The sequence below is a fragment of the Callorhinchus milii genome, unplaced genomic scaffold (genome assembly GCF_018977255.1).
Source record: "Callorhinchus milii isolate IMCB2004 unplaced genomic scaffold, IMCB_Cmil_1.0 Scaffold14, whole genome shotgun sequence".
Taxonomy (NCBI): Eukaryota; Metazoa; Chordata; class Chondrichthyes; order Chimaeriformes; family Callorhinchidae; genus Callorhinchus; species Callorhinchus milii.
In genome coordinates, this window is record NW_024704755.1 from 682,252 (window position 1) to 708,478 (window position 26,227).

Sequence of the window (26,227 nt, forward strand, 5' to 3'; positions counted from 1 at the left end):
GTTAAACTGTGAAAGTCCACCCTCGTCAGTCACGACAGGAGTGTCTGTTCTTCCGACTTGTACAGTAATCCAACCACAGAGGAACAGAGTACAAAAGCAGGGAAGTAGTGTTATATTAATGTAAACCTTGTTTAGGCCATATTTATAATAATCCTTGCAAGCGCTCCAAGACACCGTCCGGCACGAAGAGTGCTATATAAATGCAAGTTGTTGTTGCATTTGTTATAGTGCCTTATGTCATTGAAACATCTCAATGTGCTTCACAGAATATGAATAAATTGTATTTTGTGAGTGAAAACACCACAGCCAGTTGGCGGGAAGTGGAGTGTTGATATTACCTATCTATCAAGCTGTTATCTTTAGCCATCAAGAGAGATTGGTTAGATTAGAGATTTGTTTTCGAGGTGAGACGATTGAAAGGGAACCTGCTGTTTTTTGTCTTCTACTTGTTGGTGAATCCAAAACGAGGGGCATAAATATGAGACAGTCAGTAGCAGATACAGAAGGGAGTTTAGGAGGATGTTGGTGTGATTGTGGAACTCGCTGGTGGAAGCAAAAACTATCTGCATACGGAGAGGAAAGTGGGTGCGCACAGGAGAGTAGCAGAGAGGCGGCCGTGTGGGGCATCCACACGAGGGTCACTCTCCGGCACTTTGAAAGTCCCGCCACCTGGGACGTAATAACGTCACTGCGAGGGCGGCGGTCAGGCCATGCGGGGGGGGGGGGGGGGGTGACGTCATGACGTAGCCGGGCGCGGTTTGAGCGGGAAGCGGCTGTGAGGTGAGGCGCTCGAGGCCAACAGTTCATCATCTCGGTCTCGGCCGCTAATGGCGTCGGACTGACTGACACCCGCCGGGGCCGAGCGGATAGGGGCCCAGCGCAGCCCGACTGACTGACATACACACTGACATACCGCTCTCCCTCAGGTGAAAGGTTCGGGGGAGAGGGTTTAAACCGAAGAAAAAAAAAATCGTTCCCCGCGAATCCTCAGCGTTTCACACTTTTTTGTTTTTTTAAAAAAAAAAAAAAAAAAATTGGGATCCGTTTTGTGTGGGAAAAAAATATATCCGGTGGGGGATTGTATTGTAGGGATTGTACATCCACACTCCACCAACGGTGAGTGTCAGGGTCTGTGGATTTGAAAATAAATAGGGCCCTATGTACTGCACAGTGGGGGAGGGGGGGAGGGGGTTAAACTGGTTAATCCACTGCGAACCTGTGGGTATTGCTGTGTCTCTCACTTTGTGTGTGTGTGTGTGAGAGGGACCGCGAGGCCTGAGTTGATGAAGATGCTGCATTTTCAAAGACATGTTTTATCTGTTTGAAACAAAACCCCGTTCCTCGTGGCTGGAGGAGTGGAAGTGACCCTCCTCTCAGCATCTTCTACCCCCGGCACTGCCGCCCTTCACGAGGGCAGTCGTTCGCTTGTGAGACACGTCCGCCCCCGAGGCTGGAAATGTCCCGAAGCTGCGATATTTTAAAAACAAACCGTGAAATGTGTTGTACGAAAGGCCCCCCCACTCCACGTACAAACAACAACAACAAGATTCCATTTATCGAGCGCCTTTCACGTCGGGAGGACGTCCCGAACCGTACTCCACAACCGCTCACTGAGATGAGCCGTACTGGTGTGGCACAACGTGAAAGGTTCCCGAAGCCGCTTTCTGTTGTTCAACTTGAATGGAAGAGTGGCCCCGAGAGGAGAATGTGCATTTTAATGCTACATTTTAAAGATCTGAATTGCTGAAATGTTGTCTGGTGTTGACTGCTCGAGGTTTTCAGGATAATGGATCGAAGGATTAAAATGATAGGATAAATAGTAATGAATTGTTTTCGCTGGTCAGTGGGTCAGTAGCGAGAGGAAATGCATTTAAGATAAACATAAAAGGAATTCAGGTGGAGGTTAGGCAATATTTCTTTACGTAGAGGGCAGTTGAAGTGTTGAATTCTCAGCCTCAAATTGTTGTTGAGGCAAAGCCTGGCAACATTTTTAGTTGCTTGAAAAAAGGATATTAAAAAGCATACAATGCAAATTACAATACAAATTTACATTTATATAGCGCCCTTCGTGTCAGGAGGATATCCCGAGATCCAAGGTTTGCGCCTGAGCTGAGGATGTGGGCTAACAGAGTGGTGTTGGGGGTGGGAGAGAAGAAAAGATGGTCAAAAGCAGGGTCAAAGAGGAAGGCCTTGAGGTGGACCTTGAAGGAGGCAAAGGTAGTGAGTGAGGATAACAGGAGAAAACCATTAAGATCAATACACAGGACAGTTAGATTGCACTGGCTCATGTGTAGAAAAACACCAGCATTGACTTGAATTACCTATTTCTGTCTGGCATAAATATTGTGAATAGATACCACTTCCTTCGTGGAAAATACAGTAAAGCTTTTCCGGCTTACAAGACATGCAGTGAGTATGCAGACTTCCTAGAGAATCAATAATGTATTTAAATTACAGGATCGATAATCTAGGAACCTTTGTGCTAGGGTTTGTGGAGAACATGGAAAACTCAGAAAGTGGCAGCATTTTTTGTGGTAAGCAATTTCTGTATTGAGTTAATTTAATAATGAAGGTTCATAGGACATGTGTGGTGGAGTGTAGACATTCAACAAACAGTGTAGATAATGTTCTAATTTTCATTGTGAAAAAGGGCCTTTAGTACATTGAGAAAATGTTTTTACTTTAGTATTCAGAAGATGGGAGTTGTGACTTTGATTGGGTATATGAAGTCCTGTAGCTCAGTGGTTAGAGCACTCGCTTTGCAAGTGAGAGACCTGAGTTCAATTCCAGGCAGAGGGCGAAACCTTGGGCAAGTTTCCTTACTCCACACAGAGCCTAATAACAATCCCTCCAAAAAACAAAAACAATAATAAATTGGTCATTTTCAATCGAAGACTTTGTGGAACATTGCTGTGCGCAATTGGCTGCCGCGTTCGCCCACAAATATACAGTCAATTCACTTTACAGTGTGTTCTGTGAAGCGCTTTGGGACGTCCTCCCGACGTGAAAAGCGCTATATCAAATGCAAGGATTATTATTATTATTATTGCTCAGGCAGAGCAGATCTTAACTGTGTTTTCACTATGTTTTGACTGATGAATAACAATCTTATTACAGCATTCAAATGCAGAAACCTTATTGTAAGATTTTATCTCAATCTACAGGGTTAAAAACAGATTTAAATTTATTGCTTGAATGCCTGAAATACCAGATGGACAGTCCTTTGGGTCAGAAACAAGCCTTGGTCACCATTTATTCCATATGTCAACAGAACAGTAAGATGGATCGCATGCTTGTCAAAATTTTGTGTAGTTGGTATTTTCAGGAATTAATCTATATATTTTTTGAATTGCAATAGACACTTGCCATATGATTTCCTGTAAACTAACAGTGAATTAACTATATCCGTGCAGCAATTCTGTTGAAATTGTCAATCATTTGCTGTGAAGATGCAGAGATGGCAGTTAATGCCAGCATTGACAGCCAATGTCAAACAGCAGCAGATACAGATTTTAATGCTTTTTTAAAATTATATGTGTTTAAAAGTAGCAAATACCTGCATTTTCTCTTTTGACAATAATTTTACTGAGCCCTTGGGATTCTTTAAGAATTTAATAAATGGCAATATTTCCCAAATGCAATTTTAAGTTTTGTACACCTAAAACCGTAAAGTTGAAGTTTTTTCTCATAACGTACGTTTCTCTCACTATTAGATTCAGCAAGTGATTATTTTCGTGAAATTGGAGGCCTGCAGTTTGTAAATGGACTTGTAAAATTGAGCAATGATTCTACTGTTCAGGAGGCTGCCCTCTTTACATTAGGAGGTCTAGCTGAAAGCAGTGGTATGAAAGGCTTATTTTATTCAAGTATTTCCCATTTTTACATGTGTCTTTCCCACTAACCAAATGGAACAGAGAAGGTGAAGAGAAGAGGCTTTTATAGATTGTTTTAAAAGTGGGATTGATTTTAAGGAAGCAGTCTCTCATGCCAATTGGTTAAACATTTACCTGAGGTTCTCCCTTAAGTTAATTTGAAGTGGTTAGTTGAGTGTCCCACCTTGAATGCGTCGAGGGAAGGGGTGAGCCAAGGGGACTTCTAGATGGAGTTCTAGAGAGTGGGGGCAGATAGGCTGAAAGCCCGACTGCCATTGGTGGAGCAGAGGACATGAAGCAGGGACATGCATCCTGGCTTTGTGCAAATTGGCTGCATCGTTTGCCTAGAAAATTGATCACTACACTTAATAGTAATTACCTTTTAAACTTTTGAGATTTTTTTACATTAAAAGATCTATATCAAGGACTGTTATTTGATTTAAATCATAAAAGCAGATGATGGCAATTCTTGTTTCTTGTGATTTCTAGTTTACTGCCAGCAAACCTTATGTACTACAGAACTACTTTCTTATTTTGCCTCTTCACTGGCTCAGAAGGAAGCTTCACTCAATCTAAAGAGGATAGCTGTATATGTGATCCTGGTGTTAGTGTCACACAACAGTAAGAGAGCTTTGTGTTTATAGTGTAAAGAAACCATATAATTTAAATTAAGCATGTTAACTTCCCTGTTTGTCCCATCTCTGACCCTGGAGTGCTTGCTCCAGATCTGGGACGGCGTTGCTGAACAAAGGTTTGGCTCTGTACTTTTGTTTTGCAGAGTTCGGGCAAGGCTTAGCAAGAACAACTGGATGCATCGATATTCTTCTGATTTTGTTCAGGTGATTAAGAAATTGACTTACATTTTCCAATGACATAATAATAATAATAATTTGGTCACACAACCTATGACTGTGGTGTACGTAATTGACTGCGGTGTTTCGCCCACAAAATATACAGTCAATTCACTTTACAGTATATTCTGTAAAGCACTTTGAGACTTCTCGAAGATGTAATAAGGCGCTATATCAAATGCAAGGTTCATTATTATTATTATGACATGCCCTAGGTAAGATTCTCAAAACATACTGTAGTTTATATCTTGAAAAATCAACCTGTGGCCCATTGAATGCTGCTCTGTTGTGGACGTGTGCTTCCCATTGTTCCAATTAATTAGCTGATAATGAAATTGAGAGAGAATCTAGCAGAATGTTACTTCCAGGATAATCTGATTCACTCTCAACAAAGATACAATATTTACAACTTTTCTCATAACTCAGAATGAAATGTTTTTGAGTGTTCATTTGCTTGTTATGAGTCAATAAAATTATTTTTTGTATTTGTAAGGCAGTGAACACAGTCAGACACTTCACACCTTCATCTCTGCCAATATATAATCTGATACCTGATCCCCCAAAGTGAAAAAGTGGTCTGTAATTGCTGCTCTCCATCTGTGTTTTATTTCCTGTAATTATAGTGTACAGAGAAGGGTTTCTTTCAGTTTTTGTGTACAATATATCCAAATATCTTGTTACTTGAATGCGCAATGCAAGATATGCAAGATACAATAAACCTTTGTAACCTGCCTAAACTGAAGTGTTTCAGCATGAACAATCAACTGTGTATTAAGTTATGGTGAGTTCTAAAACACTGAAAGCAAAGCTTCAAGACCAATAATATAATAGTTTACTGAGTGTTTGGTATCTATTCCTTATGAGATCTGAAACTGTGTAGGGGTATGGGTGTTTCTGTTCATTTCTCAATGAATCTTTTAATGTGTTTATAAACAAGTGCATGAAAGATTAAATGAACTGTGGAACATTCTCCAGAAAGCATTATTAGGTTTACAGTTTTTGTTCTTGTTTTCACTAGAAGCAGCTTCCCAATATCAAACAAGCATTCCATACACCAAAATATCAGCCAGTGCTATGAGTTGTGGTCGTCCATTGGGAGTACACTCTGTGCCTGCGTCAACAATCCACAGAATGGTATTAAACAACCTCAGTTTATAAAGCAGCAATCCCTGCTTTCAACATGACACGACTTTGCTAGTTGGGAAGAAGTGAACATTTTTTCTGTGAAGTATTTATTTTGTTAAACCTGACCGCGCAACAATTTAAAGTGAACTGCATTAATCTGAATCCAGTCGCAGTATTAATTGCTCTGTAAAGACCTCTTTAAACTGCTATGGTCCTTGTGGCGATATTGTTACATAGCGAGTGCCAGGATTTTGTCCCAACTGCTTAGCGCTATAAAAAAAGAAAATAAATGTAGGAATTGCAATTTGTGTCCAAGCTATTTCCACTCAAGTTAGCAGAGAGCACTATCCACAGCTGTGGAAGTGTCTGCCACATTCAGCAATCCAATAGCAAGGATTAAAACAGGATACAGCTCATAGAATCATGCAGCACAGAAAGAGGCCATTCGGCTCATCGCTTCTGCGCCGGCTTCTAAAAGAGTAATCCAACTCAATCCCGCCGGCCCGCTTTCTCTCCATAGCCCTGCAATCCTGCCCTCCCCAAATACCCATCTACCTCACTCTTAAAAGTTGTTATTGAATCGGCTTCCACTATCCTTTCAGGTAATGCATTCCAGATCCGAACTGAATTTTTTTTTCCTAATCTCTCCTCTGTTTCTTCCAACAACTATCTTAAATCGATGCAGTTGTTGAATTGACTGGTTTTGAGTGCCATGCCATGTGCAGTAATCTTTGTGTAACTGTTACAGAAGAGAATCAGAGAATATGTACAACAGTCTTTCTATTTGCAAGAGACTGCCTACAGAAATACCCCCGGCAGGAAATAATCCGTCCCATTTGTTCGTTTGTTGGACTCACAGTCGCCAACAACAGTAAGTATCTAGCTGTTTGAGTCAGTCTGTATCGGGTATAAAAATATTTAAGAAGGTAAGTATTGGAAGTTGTTTCTAATTGCCACAGTTTCATGCCCGATTCTTACATTTTCCCCTAAGCATATGCACAGGACTGCTTTTCTAACGTTGGAGGCCTGGATACTCTTGCTGAAGTTCTTGTCAAGTTGATAGATGAAGCTGGAAGGAATTGTTCAACTGCCAAGCTTGCTGTAATTCTGACAAAGACTTTGGATTCCTGCATTGCAGAAAATTGTGAGTAAATTGTGAGGTACTTAAAAAGGAAAAAATTGCAGGGCTATGGGGTTAGAGCGGGGCAGTGGGATTAGTTAGTAGCTTTCAAAGAGTCGGCACAGGCACAATAGGCCAAATGGCCTCCTTCTGTGCTGTAAGATTCTATGATTGTCATGAACATCAGTTGTTACTGCCCAATAGGCATAAACCATATATTGATCTTTTTCTAATTTTCCCCCTTCCTTTTTTCTTCAATCCTTTCCTCACTTAACCTATATATGCACAAATTTCAGCAAAGGTTACTGGATTGCAGCAGAATAGAGTCTGATTTTCTCTCCTTCCTCATCCCAAAGGTTCTGAGGCAATTATAGTACTCTCAACTGAGAGCAATCAGAGGAGCTCAAAAACGCTAATATAATAAAAGAAAATTAGAACTGTTTTTGAATAAGTAAAGTTATAATTTAAATTATAAATTTCAATTGATAATTCCACATTGCCCTCATTTTATAATTATTTTGTCCTCTTAGGAAACCCTCAATGTTCAGGAAAACAGACAGCTGCCCCTCAGGACTCTTGCTCAGCTCTGAGAGTGATTTATTTGACAATTTTTGCCTTCTTTCTGGTGGGGAATCACCTGACCTTGTCTCAGAGTTTCCTCACTCAGAGTTTCTATTTTATAACAAGGAAATGTAGGTATATTATTTTTTCAAAAAATAACTGCTTACTATTTTTATATTTTGATAGCTTCAGTTGCATCCCGGTTGACAGAATATTCAATCGTACCCAAACTATTGATGCTGTTGTCACAGGGCAATCACGACTTCAGTGGTAAATTAGGCATCATTCTCGCGATTGGACACTGCACCGACTCGTGTGGTAAGTAGCAGCGAATGACTGGGCTGTTTAAGCATTTACAGTTTATTTATCTGACATTAAAATTGATTAATTTTCTGAGAATACATTTAGAAGTAACTGTTTCACAACCTTCGTTTATTCTTTGGACTGTGTTTACTTTCACGCTAATGTACTGCCCTGCAGCAAATGCTTATCCAAGTATTAGCATTGCCTTCAGGATATGGTGCAGAGCCAGATTGTTCTTGTCTTGCTCAAAATGTCAGGGAAACTATGTGCACTGGCACCTTGCCTAGTGACCACCTCATTAATCAGGTCACCTTTTCACAGTCTGTTTTTCGACGATAACCAAAATCAGAACTCATGATTGATGGCAACTGTCTGGATTTGCATGTAAATAATAATAATAATCCTTGCATTTGATATAACGCTTTTCACGTCGGGAGGACGTCCCAAAGCGCTTCACAGAACACACTGTAAAATGAATTGACTGTATATTTGTGGGCGAACGCGGCAGCCAATTGCGCACAGCAATGTCCAAAACACAAATCATAGATTGAAAATGACCAATTTATTATTGTTTTGTTTTTTTGGAGGGATTATTATTAGGCTCTGTGTGGAGTAAGGAAACTTGCCCAAAGTTTCGCCCTCTGCCTGGAATTGAACTCAGGTTTCTCGCTTGAAAAGCGAGTGCTCTAACCACTGAGCTACAGGACTCCATGGAGAATAGAGAGGAACACAAAAAACCTTTTCTGCACATGGAACCATATCCCACTCAGTGCTTTAAGGGCGGGATGGGGGGTGGGAATTGGAGGAGAAAAGCTTGTAAAGTAGAATTCCAGGACCCTTAGCATAAATCATGTGCTTTAACTTATTATAGTAAGAGTATGAACTAGTATAGACATTACAGTGGTAGACCACATTATAGACTTCAGAATTAATTATAAATTGCATGAAATGTAACTGATTAAGGTAAACATATTAAGTATTGTTAAGAGTTTATACATGTGCTTACACAGTAAAACTGCCTAAGTGATCTTCTGGACATCACAGTTGAAACCCATGCTAGATTTCAGAAACTGGTTATTTTCCTCCCAACTCGCGTCCAGCTGAGATCTGCATTATATTGCAGTTACTTGCGGAAGCTCAAAATACTGAGTATGAGGCATCTATTTCCCCTTTCAGTTTTACTTCTGCTTATTTGGGGAAAATAGAATTCTGAAGCACTTGTACATGCACACCATATCTGATGCTACTGTGCTACATATACGCTGATGCCACAGAATTCAGGCAAGCCGCAGAAAAGCATTTCATCCTCTCACCCTGAGAGGCCCTGTGACTCTGCAGGCAATCGCAGAATATAAAAGCGGCTTTGGATATGAACAACAAAGGGCTTCTACTACCTGGGCCATCAGGGAGCTCTGTTTTATTTTTAATCTTCTTCCTTTCTCTCATATTCTTTCGGCACCAACAACCCACACCACTCACTGTTTTGACCATCAGGGCAGAAAGAACATGTGTTTTACATAAGTATAGTATTTTTAGGTCCTTTTTAAGAAGAGCTGTTGTGCTGGCAGGAGCCCTTCTGTCACTTACAGGCAGCCTGATTTTTGTGGTCACTTATGCTGTTCACAGTAAAACCTTAACACAGAAAGAGAGTCTTTTCCTTTCATTTATATATACTAAGGCGTAGATCTTTTTGATGATTGCTGCGGTCTTCTTGATAAATCTGCAATGACAGTATGTTGTCACTGCAGATTTATCAAGACCGCAGCAATCATCAAAAAGATCTATACCTCGTATATATAAATGAAAGGAAAAGACTCTCTTTCTGTGTTTTTATTTTCTCCAATGCATTTCATGGCTCCGTCTGTATTCCCAGATATTGCTTACTGCGTTACATCATCTTAAGCCTACAAAGGAGTTGGAATCCCAACATTTTTTTAAAAATCCTTAGCGAAAAGACGTATTGATTGACCACCATTTTCCCCAGGCCTTTACCAATAAAGGTCTAGAGTCAATCATTCAGAGGTATCAGAGCAGCCTAGGCTGATCCTTCCTTAAATTCTGTTTTTTCTGTGAGAAGGATCTTGCTTTTGTCTTTTACCCCTAGGAAATCTCAAGCAAAGTATGGTGTGTCTGGCAATGTGGTGTGTTGGAACTGATTTTTTTCAGTTAAGTTATATGTCTGCAAAATGGAAGTTCAGGCAGAAGAAATATATAATATATAATAATCCTTGCATTTGATATAGTGCTTTTCACGTCTTCTAGACGTCTCAAAGTGCTACGCAATATATACCGTAAAGTGAATTGACTGCATTTGTGGGCGAAACCCCCTCAATATAATACTACTTTGTCAATCCAAATTAAAGACACATGCTTGCTTCCTTTTCACTCCCTCCCCTCAATTTTCTCACTTTTTTCCTCCAATCTCCAATGCCTCATGTTGTACAGTTCCATAGTTGAAGCACCCTGATGGTATTGCACCTGAGTATTAGCCACTCAGGTCACAGCACAAGTCAAAGTGATCAAGAGAGGCACAAAGATGGTTCAAATTTCAATGTGGAATTCCTTGACAAGAGTTTTGGATTTTGTTGTCTGTGATTTTACTGGTGTCTGTTAGCAAAAGCTTGAAAAACTGGTTGAAATGTTTTATTCTTTCAGAGGACCATCAGTATCAGCTCCTGCAGAACAACGGGCTTCCACTGATGATCCAAATAGTGGCAGAATCCCAGGATGAGGAACAAAGGAAAGCAGCCACTTTTGTGTTACAGAGTTGTCAACGCATAAGTGAGTGTACATACAAGTTCCTGTTCTTTACAGTCTCTAGCAAAGGCCATGTCTGGATATGAAACGTGGGCAGCACCCATTTCATTCGGTGACTTTTCATGGTTAGTGTCAAAACAATTCCATTACCTGCTAAACATCAGTGTTTTAAAAGACAGGAGTACCAAGCAGAGAACTGCTTTGTACTATTTCAGTTAAACACAATAAATAACAATACATGTGATATACATTGGTGGCCTCATTAGATTGAAACATTTCTGCTCTTCGCAGTGAAGTATTTTGAGCTAATAACTTGCTATGTAAGCAGCAGCTGATCTGAGCAGCCAGTACTCCACAAACAGCAATGAGATAGATGAACCTGTTTGTGGTATTTTATGATGAGGGAGTGGAAAACAGTGGAAAAACTCTCCTGCTCTTCCAAATATTGCCACGGAATCTTTAATGTCAACTAGAACCAAGCGTTGTCTAATATCTCTGATTACAAACGCACAGTCACCACACTTCAAAATAAATCCCATCAAGTGCTTTGGGACATTTTGACCAGGCGATAAGATGGTACATCAAATTCAAGGATTATTACAACACCTTTCATTTATGTGGCGCCCTGTACAGGGGGCAACGTCTCACAATGCTGAAATATTAATTACAGGATATCACTTCTGATAATGTAATGTTCCTCCAGTACTGAACTGGTGAGTTGGAGAAAATACTGCAAATTTCTCAGTTCCTATTCCAGGAACACCAAGACCAGTTCTAACGCCCTTACCAGCTTAGACTAGGGAACTAATCCAGGAAATTATTGCTGTGTATTGCTTGATACTGTTGGGAAGCTCCTGCTTCCCCTCGTGGCAGATCTGAGCGTGGGAACGCACATGTATGATGTGTGATTCTCAGTAATGTTTAACATCACAGACTTCAATACAGATTGCAGAAAAAGGATTTAAAGAGCAACAGATTGATGTGCAGATTTTAAACTCTGGATCTCAGTGCCTGTAGCCTTTGGTTGTTGAAGCTAAATATTTACTGTTGTGTCTTTTCAAGCTGAGAGACTATCAGACAATCTGATTGAGCATTCGCAGCCAAGAGATACGCTTGCGCCATGTGACATCAACTACCCGAAAAACAGCTGTCTGAAAGGTTACTGGAAATTTGCGCAAGAGTTTCTGAGTCGGATGAAAACATTAGAAAATCAGCAAGAAGAGGTTGAATTCTTAAGTTTTCTTGACACGTTTGAAATGTTTTATATTCCAAAGGCTTTTGAACTAGAAGTGAATTATAATTATTGGCCACTATGTTTTGATTTATCTGTAGGGGGCAGTGGCAAGGGAGGTGGGGGAACTAGAGGGAGAAGGTTCAGTGAGCAGATCAAGGTGATAAGAGGCCATTCTGGCATTGATTTTACTAGGGATTTGGTTAATTATTGAAATCAAAAACGAGACACAGTTGAGATGTTTAAAAGAGAGATCACAACATTGATAAATACTCAGGAAATATGGGTATCAATAGAATGAAAAGATCTGCCATGATCTAATACATTGGTAGGCAGGCTTGATGGGCTGAATGGCCTCCTCCTGTCCCTAACTGTTTCTCTCTCTCTCCCTCTCTCAGCAAGTAAAATGAATAATGATTTTTTTTCTGAAAAAAAAAGGAATTCAGCAGGGTAATACTAACTTTAATCTGGCAAGGCTACAGTATTGAAAGTCAGTGGGTTGAGTTGACCTTAGCTCCACTCTATTGTCCAGTGATCCCCAGGCAGTTTATATATACAGTCTGTTATTCAACTTGTTGGTCACAAACAGCTCTTCCCCTTACCAAAATGTTGTGCAGTGTTTTTAATGCTCATAGCCACAGGTAGACAAGCCACATGACAAGGCCCTCTGTCACTCACACTCACACCACGGCAGTAATGTGTTACTGGTACAGCATTCTATTTCTGTTTTCTTATTTAAATGTTGACATTTTATTTAAGTTAATTCATCTTCATTTTAATTATGTCAATAGCTTGCCACAAACCGCTTTATGAACACCAGAGACACGGAGGTACAGAAAATGGCCGCAAAATCAAGTCCAAGTGTAAACGAGGAGCTTCAGGCATACCATTCAGTGTACCCAGGACTACAGCAGACAGATAACCAAAGAAAAGGACAGGCTGTGAAACACTATGGAGAGACACACATTTTGGATAAACCTTGCATGGATAGTGGAAAAATAGATAAACTTCCTCAGCCTGGAAATACAGAATGGAAAAGAACAATTAACAATTGCACTCCAATAAAAAGAAATTTAGATTACCGTTATGCAGTAGATGGACAGAGCAAGGAGGGTTCTGTTATTCGCTCGGTCGGTTTGTCCCATTCAAGAGATGAAGATAGAAATCAATGCAGAGACCGACAGCTAGTGGTGAGGAAATTTGTTTAAAGTTACTGTTTTCATTAAACTGCCCGTTTCTCTGGGTAGCTTATTTGTCTGTTAGTTGCGTTCAGAATTTGGTCGTAGAATGTGTTCAAGGGTTGTCTTGGAAAATGCTGACAGTGCTATTTGATTCCTCACCATTCATCCTTGGGGAGCACCCGGCCTCCAGCCAGCTCCTCACTGAAATGGAGATTAGTAACACGGCACAGCTTGGATTGGGTTTCCACATCCCACTTCTGTGATACAGTACATCACTAATCTCTCTCCTGTCTTGAGCATGCTATCTCATACTGAAGTTCTGCTCTGTGGGTATCAGCTGCCCTTCTGTACTTCATCCAAGTGGTCATTCTTAATTTGTGAATCTAGACAGTGAGTGCCACTGGCTGTGTTTCTGAGTGAAGGGGAAGGAGAATCACAGTGGAACTCAATCCTGACTTTTATCTCATCTCCACACATGCACTTTCCAGCAGAGCGACTGGTTAGTGATCAGGAGTTGTTACCATAATAACCTGATCATTATTCCAACCCCCACCCCATGATGCTGAGCGAATTGCAACACACTCGGTCGTGCCTAGCCAACGCAGCAAAGACTGCTCCATGCCCAGCTCCTATCCTGCATGAAGGGTAAATGCAAGTTGTTGTTACTGCACCACGTTGTGCACTGGACCACAGTCATAAGAGGAGTCTATTGACATACTCATAACGTGATGACTTCCAAAACACAGATCTCAAACTTTATCTGAGTCTTGAGTTGCTTCTGAAAACAGGCCAAAATATATTAAGGACGTGTATAATAATAATGCTGGCATTTGATAAAGTGTTTTTCGTGTCTTTTAGATGTCTCAAAGTGCTTCAGAGAATATACTGTAAAGTGAATTGACTGTATATTTGTATGGACTGAATGGTAATGGAACAAGAGAAACGCTTTCTTAATATTTATTGTTTCTTGTTTTTAAGGAAAGGGTGAGGCGACAGATATTTGTAGAAGATGATGTGGCACTGGAATCGATTAGAGAAACTACCGCTGCAGCTCAGTCCAGGATGGGCGGTTTTGACAGAGCAAATTGTATTCCAAGAACAAGAGATGCGAGCAGCCAGTGGCAGTATGGTGTGCCCATTGGCCCACACGGTGGCAGTGTTGGCTCTAGGGAATCCACTGGATATTTGCACCGAAATGGAACTTCAAAGGCACGGGGCAGTTCTGGGTCTGCGCAATTCGTTGCTCAGGGAAAGAACGGAAATGTAGCAAGGAGCATACCCATGATAAGGGATACTGTACCTCTTGTAAGGAGTAAGTAAATATTAATAAGGTAATAAAATCATAGCAATTACAGAGTAGTGATATTAATTGTTAAAATTCTCTTCATTCAGTTGACTCTGGATCCTACCTCATTCCCCAGGATTCTGGCTGTGTCACTTCAGAACTGGCTGTAGGCAGACAGTGTAAAAGCAGTAGGGCTTCACTGGCCTGCTGCTGATGTCTTCCTCCCCGACAGAGTGACCATTGGCAGAGAGCCTGGAGTAGGTCACCGCAATTCAGTAGAATTTCTTCACTTGTCACTGCTTCTTACTGCTCAGGGAGCATACAATCACTATACTATACAGCGGTTTCCTGTGAATCAGTTTGAAAAATTTCAACTTTACATTTCACTATCAAATGCAAGGATTATTATTATAATGTAATGATCCATTTAGATAGGTCCATGACCAGGTCCGTTGTATTATTTCAGTTCAAGTTACATGTCAGTTTGTTTCTTGATTCTTTCCACTTTATAGACGAGACCTGTTCAAAAAACCTGCTTCAATTATGAGAAAACGAAGGCAACACAACTGCATAGGTATGGATTATCTTGAGATTCCATCTGCACAAATGCTAACTTTAAACAATACAATATTGGTAAAGATGAACTTTAATGAGAGATCTTGTGCTTGAAATTCTTCATGTTCGTTGTTGAGAAGATTTAGCTGTAGTTAGCTGTACTCTCTGGGTCAGACTTTTCTATACACAAAATGACAATAACAGCCATTAACTTGACAATAATTGAGACATTTTAATTTTCTAAATGATGTATCAAATGCAAGGATTATTATAAATGATTTTTCAGCTACCCAGGCTGCTCTTGTTTACCTGCTAGCCTTGGCAGACAGAGTGGCCATTGACAGAGAGCCTGGTCATTTTAGATAAGATGAGGCACACAATATTGCTTAAGAGAAGAAAATAACTTTATTGATTTAAAAAATCCATTGTAAAAAGAGATGTCAATATCCAGTTATCTGTTGTTCCGCAGATCCACTGATTCTGTGCTCAGATCTCATTAACAGCGAAGCCCATGGTAATAGCAGCCCGGCACTTTCAAACAGTGTGGAAACAGTGTTCAGATGTACAGGTAGATATTTACTCTGTGGTTTTGTACTCTGATTTCTGAAAATGTCCATTATCTGATGGCTTAGAAGTATATACCTAATACTATATTGTAAATCATTCAAATTTGACCAAATTTCTAGTTATTTGGACCAGTACAATTTCATAGTTTGCTTCACCATCCTGAATCACTTTGTGATCGCTCAGTCTCTGATGTCTCTGACCACCAATTTGAGGTGACGCATGGTTAGCAATGCAGCTTTGCCCACTATTCTCTTAGCTTTTACAATCCAACAAAGCAGACATTTCCCAACTGTAGCCAGGCGAAGATGCCTATTCTAGCCACTCTGAAAGATGTTGTTTTTAAAGAATTGGTAGAATGTCTTTTTTCTTTATTAGGTTGCGTGAAAGCAGCACCATCGCTAAATAGTCGCAGTTTCAGCAGGATTCTCCATTTGTGCCCCTATAAATGTGACAGGCACAAAGTGATTCAGGATGCTGAAGACCGATACAAAAAATCCCTCAAGAAATTAATGAGTTATAATAAAAACACTGCTGCAACGTACAGAAGTAAGTAAACAGGTCATTATCTTTAAGTGATGATGTGATTAAATTAGTGGTTCTATTCTTTTAATTGTTGAATGGACCTAGATGTGCTTGTCCAGACATCCCCCTCCCCCCCCCCAAAGCTCTCTCAGCACTGGACTCTTCCCCGTGCTGTCCTGAACAATGAAGTCGCGATGCCTGAGCTGATAATTAGCAACTGAAATTCTGCTCCATCTTGACGACTTCACATTTTTCACCCCAAAATAACAATAAAAATAGAGTTTTTTAAAAAGAGACAGAGAGAAGTCAATTTTTAAACAGTAAACAGGAGGCTTTGAGAGGTGGCCTCTGTCTTCTGGCACTAGGCCAGTTGTTTGAGACTACTGAAGCTTTCAGCTTTATCACTCTTTTATGGCAACGTAAGCAATATTTAGTTGTGCTTGGGTAAGCAGAGCTAATGCAGTTCCCCAAATGCTGATGCTTTAACCTTCAAAGGATTAAGTCGAATTTATTTTCCAAAATAAATATTTTTTCATTCTATTCAAGAGGTTATTGCAACTTCAGAAATGTTGTGACATATCATCCATTAATTTGTTTTAATTGTTCTTGTTTTATCCAGGCTTCTCTCTCCTTTCCTGAGGCACTAATTTGTGTTTAGTTAGTTTAATGGGTACCTTCCTGTACTTGCCTAAGTGCCTATTCTATATGTGTGAGTCTAGACAGTGAGTATCAGCAGGATATATATATAATATATATTACTTATCTGGAAGTATAGACTTTTCATAAAGTAATCCTGTTGGATTCTGCCAGAAATCATATATACTGTTCTCAGTAGCTTACTTGTGGCAAGGCACTACATTTGACTTTAGTAGCTTTAAGTAAGGAAAATCAACAACAACAACAACAAGATTCCATTTATAAAGCGCCTTTCACGTCAGGAGGACGTCCCAAGGCGCTGCACAGTTGGGTCATGACCCGAGCAGGGGGGAAATGGTCAGGGTGAGGGGAGGGGAGGGAGCGAGGAGGGGGGAAATGGTCAGGGTGAGGGGAGGGATGGGAGGGAGCGAGGAGGGGGAAGAGAGTCGAGAGGGGAGCTGAAGGCTCGGTCAAAGAGAAAGGTTTTGAGACCGGCCTTGAAGGAGGAGAGGGAGGAAGCGGCGAAGGCACTGGGGGATAGAGTTCCAGAGCCTCGGGGCTGAGGCTGAAGGCCCGACCACCAATGGTAGGGCGATTGGGGCGGGGGACGTGGAGCAGACCGGAGCCAGAGGAACGGAGGGTACGGGCAGGTAGGTAGGGGGATAGTAGGTTGGAGAGGTAGGAGGGAGCGAGGCCGTGAATGGCCTTGTAGGTGAGGATGAGGATCTTGAAATCAATCCTCTGGGGGATGGGGAGCCAGTGGAGGCGAGCGAGGGTGGGAGTGATGTGGTCCCGAAGCCTAGTGCGGGACAGTACACGAGCTGCAGAGTTCTGGATGACCTGCAGCTTGTGGAGGGAGGTGGCGGGAAGGCCGGCGAGGAGAGAGTTCCCATAGTCCAGCCTTGAGGTGACAAAGGCGTGAACCAGGGTTTCAGCAGCGTGAGGGGTGAGGTAATGCCATAGTCTGGCGATGTTCCGGAGGTGATGGAAGGCGGTGCCAGTTGTGGTGCGGATGTGAGGGAGAAAGGACAGCAGAAAATCAAGCAGAATTCCCTCTTCTTATCCCTCTACAGCTTACAAATATAATGTGATCATTAGTACCTTGTGGTGTGATGAGGGTTAATTTTTACAACGAGAGATTATCAGTCATTTTGTTGATTCCAGAGATTTTCTTGACTCCGGTTTAAAAAAAACCACAGCGATCAATACAAACTTCCACAGAGACAACAACATCAGAACTCAACTTAAATCATCCAACCAAAATATTTGTGCAATGAATGAGTACATATGACAGTGTATTACACTGTATTTCTGGGGTTTACACCTATGGGACTTGGGTTCAGTTCCAGTTCAGACAAATGGGGTAGAAGTGATTCTGTAATATAATAATCCTTGCATTTGATATAGCACCTTATCACGTCTTTGACACGTCTCCAAGCGCACTACAGAATATATTGTAAAGTGAGTTGACTGTATATTTTGTGGGCGAAATGTAGTAATCAAGCTGCAATGTGGAACAGATTCTGCAAGAGTTGCGTGGATCGAAAGCCTTCAACGGTGAGCTGGATAAATATCTCTTTGGGATTAGGGGTTGTATGTTTGCACCTAGATAATCAACTATTCCGGAGGGTATGATGGTTGCTGTACTGCTGAGGGTGGTATGGAGAGAGAGATCATAAAAGACCTTTCAATTCCTTTAATCTTATCCTTCCAGAATATCCACCTGAATGTTTTCCCGTAAGAGCATCAAGCACTTTCTTAAGTGAGCCCCAGTATCCTGGCCTCTCCCATGGTCTCTGGTAATCTTCACTAGCTGTTACCCTCTGTGTAAAAAAAAATCTTCCTGGTTTCTGCCTGTTTGAAATGTCCTCAACTGGTGGAGTTGGAGTGATGGATAAAAGTTCTGCAGTTTTTTTGTTTGATTGCCTTTGGGTTGAGAGATTGTTTTGGCAGCACTTTCCTTTAAAAGATTAAGTAGGTAGGATAGACTCAACACACTGAGATCTAGCTGTTTGCTACCGGTAGCAAGTTTCCCCGGTTATACAAACAGAATGAAACGTTTGCTGAATTCTTCAGGTCATGCTTTGTTAATCCCCAGATCCCAATGCTGCACAGTTTTGCCTGACACCGTGTTTTGCCATAGATGCCAATGTTAAAAACTTAACTGGGGCATTCTATGCTTAAGCACACCTTCACTCCATCCCACCAGAGTGGGTTCAGCTGTTTGTGCTGGTGGTGTAAACTCTACTGGCTGTCAGTCAAATGCATCCGATGGCTTCAAATACATAAATTTGCATTTCACCTTCAAAGCCCTCCATGTTCTTGCTCCCCCCTACCTCTTCCTAACCCCCTATCACGCTGTTCCCTCCCTCCGCTCAACAGGCTCCGGTCTGCTTCACGTCCCTCGCCTTGCTTGCCCCACTATCAACGGGCGGGCCTTCCGCCACTCTGCACTCACTCTCTGGAACTCCATCCCGCAGTCCCTCCATCTCAACCTCTCCAATGCCACCTTCAAGACCCTCCTCTTTGACTGTGCTTTCGATCTCCCTGCTTCCCCCCCACCGCCCTCCCCATTCCCCCATCCCTACCCTCAGCTCGGGTTCCTAACTCTGTCCAGCGCCTTGGGATGTCCTCCCAACGTGAAAGCCACTATACAAATGTAATGTTGTTGTATACCGTGATATTTTATGGTATACACATCATCCATTCCTGTTGTATTTACCGTATGCTAAGCAGGAAGACCTGATGGGACAAGATCAGGCAGGAAGATGCTTGTGGAGATAGGTTAAAAAGGAAGAGCTGCTGTCAGGTGATGCCACTTTTCCCTCAGCTCTGTGGGTTATTTGCTGAACAAACACTTTTAATCTTTTTTTTCTTTTGTAGGGATTGTTTTGACACCAGTTAAAGAATGTACATCTAGAGGTACAGATTTCAGCAGCAGGCAGATTTTAAACCCATTGAAAGCAGCTGGTAAACACAGTTACACAAATGGTGAGTAGATTATCTTGGTAGGTTTATCTGGTGAATGCCTGAGCCATACAGAGGGGCAAAAACCCAGGTTCGACTCCAGTTTGTGCTGAGTTAACTGATCTCTGCCAGTCCAGAGGTAACTAGAATTCCTACTCCTGATTGCAAGCACTGCTCAGTTTTTCTGTCAGTGGATTTCAGTTGAGGACCATTGCAATGCTCCTTTATCAGCTGACACATGAATAATGACTGATGAGCACCTATCGAATGGTGCTTTGTGCTGACAGTGGTGCGGAGAGTGGGCATGTGTTCTGTTTCCCCATTACTGCATTCCTCACCTTTATAAGCACAACAATGTAAGTCTTCAATGAACAACAAAAAGAACCAACTGGAATCATTATACAATGAAGGAACTAGAGAATCACACAGTTCTCTGCTCTCAAATCTGTTCAGGCCGAGGAAGGCAGTTCTTTCTAATTGAATGGGTGCATGGAGTGCACCTTTGCTTGAGGTATAATGATTGAATCTAAAGTAAGTGAATAATCCTGGTTTTCTATGACAGGGAAAACATATTGTTGACTTCTGTAGGCAAGTTGGGAGATGAAAGGCCGCCGAACAGCTACTGGACAAGACGTTCACACTGGATGGTTTCTGCTCCAGCCATATTCTAATGTTGCTGAGAGTATTTTCTCAGCTTGATCTTCTCTAGTTGTATGAGAGTTACAATATTATAACCGCATTTCTCCCACAAAATATGTAGTCAATTCACATTACAGTATATTCTGTGAAGTGCTTTGAGACGTCTCAACAAGGTGATAAAGCGCTATATCAAATACGAGGATTATTATTGTTGCATTAATACTCCTGTTTTATTGCTAGAGCCTACATAGTGGGATATCCTCCCCTTTCCTCACACAATCTTAGTCCTTGATGGAAAATTCTGCCATCGACTTTATTAAAAATTTGAACCCAATTACAAACATGACATTTTTCACACCTTTACATCTTTTTATGAAGCCATTGAGACTATGAATTTATGTAGAAGGTGAACCATTTTTATGCCTCATATTAGTTTAAACAATTTGACAGCATGTTTTTCATGTTAAAATGTTTTGGGGCTGAGTTGGGGGAAGGGAAAGAATATTGAGATGGTATGGAGTCAGGGTCAGGTCATCTTAAATGGATCTTGTAAAGCAATCCCTTTCAGATTTTCCTGAACCTCAGGTTAGCCGTGATGGTGTGGTGTCAATGATCCCGACAGTTATACTCAAAGGACTAAAGTAGCCTGGAAAAGCGTGACATTTAAATACGCATATTTACTGGACGCCACATAATTTTGTAACCTCAAAAAAAAGAGTTTTTTGTCGCAGAATGGCTGCTGAAATGTGGAGACCCTGGAGAATTGTAGTGTGATTGGATGGGATCAGGTGTTTTTTGTGGCTCAGCTGTCATTCTGAAAGGAATAGAATAAAATGCTTCCAGCAAAAGGGCAAACTATAAATAAATGTAATGAGTTACTGGGCTTGAAACATTTTTTTCAAAAAAAGCTAGGCAATTTTGGTTGCTGCATAACTGAAGCACTTTGTACAGTCTTTAAATATTAAAATTATTTTTTGTCTGAGGCAGGTGCTTGTTGCATTTATTTTTCATCTATTATGATAAGGGTAGAATCAAGAAGGTAGATTTTTAATATTCTCTTCCCCTCCAATTGTCTGTAAATGGTGGTTTTGAGTTATTTGTTTGTCGAAAGGTCACAGTCTGGCTTCTCCCAACATCATCTTTGAGAACAGCATCAGGATTTTGAAGGTAAAGGAGGGGTCTGCCTCTAGCCCATTTAACATGAAAAATATCTGAATAGTAAACCCAACTCCATTATTAGACGCTGAAGGGGGAGATGCGAGTATTCTTATCTTTGAGACATCTCGATGATGTGGTAATGTTCTATATCAAATGCAAGGGTTATTATTATAATATATTTTCCCCAAGAAAGGGACAAGAATAATAGTATAATGTAATTAGAAACATGTTCATCCTGGAAGAAGGTCAGTGTACCTATGCCTTCCCTCGCTGTTTTTCCCAATTGCCCTTTTTTCCCAATTCTTTCCCTGTAGCCTTCAATGATTTTACTGGTCAGGAGCTTATTCAGTTTTTCCAAGTTATTCTGAATTGGAAAAATCACAGTTGATAGAAAATAACAGGGTCTATGCTTTTGTACCTCTTACTTGTATTGTCGTCACAGAAGTGCTGTCCTGTCTAATTCTAAACCGAACATGTTATTCAGGAGACATTTTCATCCGCAATATTTGCATTTCAAGCAGTGTGTCTGTTTTCAGCCTGAACAAAAATACCCCTGTCCTGGACTAGCAAATTAAGACAAGCTGATAAAGGCTTGATAGGCAATGTAATGTGACTTGGAAACCCCTCGGGTCTGAGTTGAGCTTATTTCTGTTCTGACAGCGTGTATGTGCATGTGTCTGGCTGTGTACGTGTGTGCTGCAAGCAGGAGAATATTAAATTGGAGTGGGAAACAGGAAGGAAGATAGATTAAGAATAGCTAAAATGGACATTTTGACAACCGTAGCTTTGGATTGCAGCCTGCCCTGGGAAAACTGTAAGCATATCTTCATCGAGCTTAACACAATATCAACGGTGTCTCTGGCTTGAGTGTGGTGTTTCTAATGTGAGTATGAAATCATGTACTGTGTAACAATGGCCCCGGGCTCCCTAGATAATGAGGACATGGGGGTCATCCTCATGCAGCCAACTACACCAGAGGACACTGGCTTTTCAAATTAAAGGGGAACTCAGATCAACTAAACAAGACACAGTCATTCAGTTTAGGCACTGACTTCACACAGGGTTAAAAACTGAAATGTATCTGATTTTTATATTAATACTTTATCACCCATTGTCACTCAATCCACGACTGTTTGTGGGACACTGCTGTGCGCAATTGGCTGCTGTGTTTTGCCCATAAAATATAGAGTCACTCCATTTTACGATATGTTCAGTGAAGCGTTTTGAGACGTCTCCCAAGTGATAAGATGCTATATCAAATGCAAGGATTATTATTATGAAGAATATTTAAAACAAATTAAAAGTGCAAGTCCTTTCACCTTACCTTTTTTTAAAAAAAGCTATATTTGATACAGAACCTATTGTGTTTGAAAGCACAACTGTGCCTTGTGCCAGACGTGTTGACCTTTCAATTTTTCCCTTTCCTCTCTTGGATTGAAGCAGGATCAGAGAAAATACATACAACAACAACTTGCATTAACACATGGAGTGTATCAAAGTGCTTAAACATCTCCAATGGCCTAGTAGATAAAAGCACCACAGTGTAACACTAAGATATACAGGCTAGATGGTCATAAGTTCAAATGTGAGTCAATGCTAAGTTAGTTGATTCAAAACAGCAATTTGGACTGCTATTGGACTCAGAATCTCTGTGCCAGGCAGTGATCTACCACTTAAAATGTGTGTGTGTGTGTGTACGTCAGATGAGGTTAGGGTCAGCTAAGGCTGTACTATATTGTCCTTCATGGTTGAACAACCTGCCAACACGTAGTGTGTGGGAATAGATGTGAAGAAAGACCACTTGGATTACGTATCGGAGAACTGTACTGCAAGCAATGAGTCAGCCCCTGCAAGAGGGGAGAAAAGGAAAAAAATGGCAAACGAAAGGAATACAGTCAAACCTGTTAAAGCAACCACCTCTATTAAGCAATCACCTGCCTATCGTAACCAGTGGCTACTTTCTTAGTCCTGTCAGAGTACCGACACCCTATTCAGAGGCCAGATCTGGTCTGGTGGGCTGCTCAGCGTTGAGTTGGCGCTTGGAGTCTAGCGGAAATTATTTATTTTTTGTAACTGATTTATTTATTCAAACTAGTTTGATTTATGGGTTTGTATGTGAACTGTATTTTTCTGTACACTTAGAAATGCTAAACACACCATTGAACCCTTATTCAGAGGCCACCTTTACATAAAGGCCACTTTGGTCCAATCCCATGAGCAGTTGCTGAAAACAGGTATGACTTCTACATTAGAATACCACTTATCTGTATCAGAGCAGAGGTTCAGAAATTAAATCGGGTTATGATGTCAGCAATAGGTTTTAATTGTACACATGCAGCTTGAGGTGAAGGTTCCTGATCCAGTACATGGATAGAGAGAGCAAGGGACAGAGAGAAATTCACAGTGACAGAGAACCAGAGAGACACATACATGTACAGACTTGATATCCACAATTAGTCCACAATGGGGCTAGTCCCAATTGATGATGAATATCAGGCTCTGGACTAGTTTGTGACACTGGTAATAGATGATGGATATCAACAACAACAACAAAATTACATTTTTATAGCCCCTTTCACATCGGGAGGATGTTCCAAGGCGCTGGACAGACAGAGTTTTGGGCCAGAGCTGGGGGTCGGAGGGTGAAGCAGGAAGATCGAAAGCACGGTTGAAGAGGAGGGCCTTGAGGTGGGTCTTGAAGCAGGCAAGGGAGGAGGTGAGGCGGAGGGACAGCAGGATGGAGTTCCAGAGGGTGGGGGCAGAGTGGCAGAAGGCCCGCCCGCTAAATAGTGAGGCGAGGGAAGCAGGGGACGTGAAGCAGGCTGAATCCCGCTGAGCAAAGGGAGCGAGCAGGATGGTAGGGGATTATCGCCCACAAAATACATAGTTACTCCACTTTACAGTTTATTCTATGAAGCCCTTTGAGAAGTCTCAACAGTGTGATAGGGAGCAATATCAAATGTGAGGATTATTATATTGTACACAATTAACATATCAACCACTGCTACCCACTCGTTTCAGTGAGACAAATATTTGATTTTCCTGTACAGGTCAACAATACCAGCCAGAGCCCAGAAAAGAACTGTGTATGTCACAGTGCAAGGCCAAGGTTGATGATCAGGATCATACTTACTCCTTTGATGATGATGATGAGGTTTGTTGCTGTTTGTATATTAACACGGAATTGTAGGACCCCAGTTTAGCACTATTCAAAAAGAGAAGGGAGTTTCTCCTGGTGTCCTGGCCCAAATACAATTGGTCACGTACTCCATGGCTGTTTGTGGGATGTTGCTGAGTGCAAACTGGCTGCTGCGTTTCACTCACAAAATATACAATCAATCCACTTTACAGTATATCTTGTGAAGCGCTTTGAGACCTGTTGATGCGATAAACAACAAAAATTACATTTGTCAAGTGTCTTTCATGTCGGGAGGACGTCCCAAGGCGCTGAACAATCAGAGATCAGGACCCGAGTGTGGGGGGCAGCGTTGGGATGAGGGATTAGGAGGGAGGTTTAAAGCACGGTCAAAAAGGAGAGTCTTGAGTCATGCCTTGTAGAAGGGAAGAGAGAGAGCAAGGCAAAGGGATTGTGGGATAAGGCACTGTTTATTTACCTCAGTTTCAATCCCAGGATGATCTCATGTTACTTTTCTACTGTAGCATTCAGACACATGTCGGTATTACTTTAAGTTGAAAGAAAGGAGGAAAAAGAGGAAACGTAAGGATTTCACACCCGAAGAGGTTACTTTCCTGATAGAAGGAGTGAAGCTAATGGGGAAGCACTGGAATTCTATCCTTTGGTCATTTCCCTTCCAGGAAAGTCGAACCAATGTGGATCTAGCACAGAAGTACCGGAACTTACAGGTGAAGGAAAGATTATTTTGCACCGAATATATTAAGTGATAAAATTATGTTTTATCTAACCAGAGTCATTGAGTAGTGATTAGGAGCCCCCTGAGTTCCGGGATTCAGGATATTTTAATAATAATACTTCCATTTGATATAGACATCTCAAAGCGCTTCACAGAATATACTATAAAGTGAATTGACTTTATATTTAGGGTGTGAAACCCGGCAGACAATTGCGCACAGTAATGTTCCATTCCCCAGAGTAACACAAGTTGCTGTAGTTAAGCCATCAAATCACTGTTGGAATAGATGGTATATTGGAATCCACTGACTTTAGGAAGGTTGGGGGAAGGGGGGAGGTAAGAAGAGAAACATACATGAGAGAAAAGGAAATAGAGAGTTACAAGAGAGGGGATTCGAAGGGTTGGAGGATCATATATAAACTAGACTAGTTGGGCCAAATGGCTTGTTTCTGTGCTGTAATGTTCTATGTAAATACTATAATATAACAGATAGTATTGCCATGATATTAGTTTCTAAATTCTACTTGTTTCTCAAACCCTTAGGGAAAAAAAAGTGACAGCCAGCAAATGGTGAGGCATTGACACTTCATATACACGTCCATGTTATGGATGAGCACGGATTCTGTATTTATGATTTACACCACTGGAAGACTGAACCTTCTATTTCTATGCAAAAGCAAGGACAATTCTATTTAAAAAGATGCAGAAAGAAAAGTAATGCCATCCTATTCCCACATGGATGCTCCAGCTGTTTAAACCATTACATTAAATAGATGTTACATCAAAAAATATTGCTCTTTTATGCCTTTTTTTTGAACCAAGAAGGCACTATGTGCTACATTCGGCTTCACCACCCCTGATCAGAGGGGAACATTGGCCAGGATTTCTCCCAATGACTCGCAGCAAAGAAAGGCATGTGTGCAAATCCCAGTACTGGGCTTGGTGCTTATGGGCTCCAGTGATCTATAGTCTGCTGAGGAAGTACAACACTTGTGCAAGTACCAGATGGTAAGTATCTAGTTCTG

General features: G+C 41.2%; 1 protein-coding gene across 1 annotated transcript; it reads left to right on the forward strand.

The window, feature by feature from the left end:
* Positions 1-1,025: 1,025 nt before the first annotated feature.
* On the forward strand, positions 1,026-25,930 carry terb1 (telomere repeat binding bouquet formation protein 1). The gene is made up of 20 exons (XM_042340379.1): positions 1,026-1,116; positions 2,458-2,534; positions 3,165-3,275; positions 3,714-3,842; positions 4,362-4,493; positions 4,651-4,711; positions 5,742-5,857; positions 6,597-6,719; positions 6,840-6,992; positions 7,716-7,847; positions 10,488-10,613; positions 11,652-11,812; positions 12,612-13,010; positions 13,980-14,313; positions 15,311-15,409; positions 15,784-15,954; positions 19,450-19,557; positions 24,381-24,484; positions 24,991-25,194; positions 25,746-25,930. The coding sequence occupies exons 2-20, from the start codon at positions 2,501-2,503 to the stop codon at positions 25,782-25,784; spliced, it is 2,736 nt and encodes a 911-aa protein (XP_042196313.1). The 5' UTR covers positions 1,026-1,116; positions 2,458-2,500; the 3' UTR covers positions 25,785-25,930.
* Positions 25,931-26,227: the final 297 nt, after the last annotated feature.

Excerpts from the sequence above, each read along its gene's own strand:
- terb1 (XM_042340379.1), top strand. The coding sequence starts at position 2,501 with ATGGAAAACTCAGAAAGTGGCAGCATTTTTTGTG. Across the intron at positions 24,485-24,990 it reads CCTTTGATGATGATGATGAG|CATTCAGACACATGTCGGTA; the intron begins GTTTGTTGCTGT and ends TTTCTACTGTAG. Across the intron at positions 25,195-25,745 it reads AGAAGTACCGGAACTTACAG|GGAAAAAAAAGTGACAGCCA; the intron begins GTGAAGGAAAGA and ends TCAAACCCTTAG.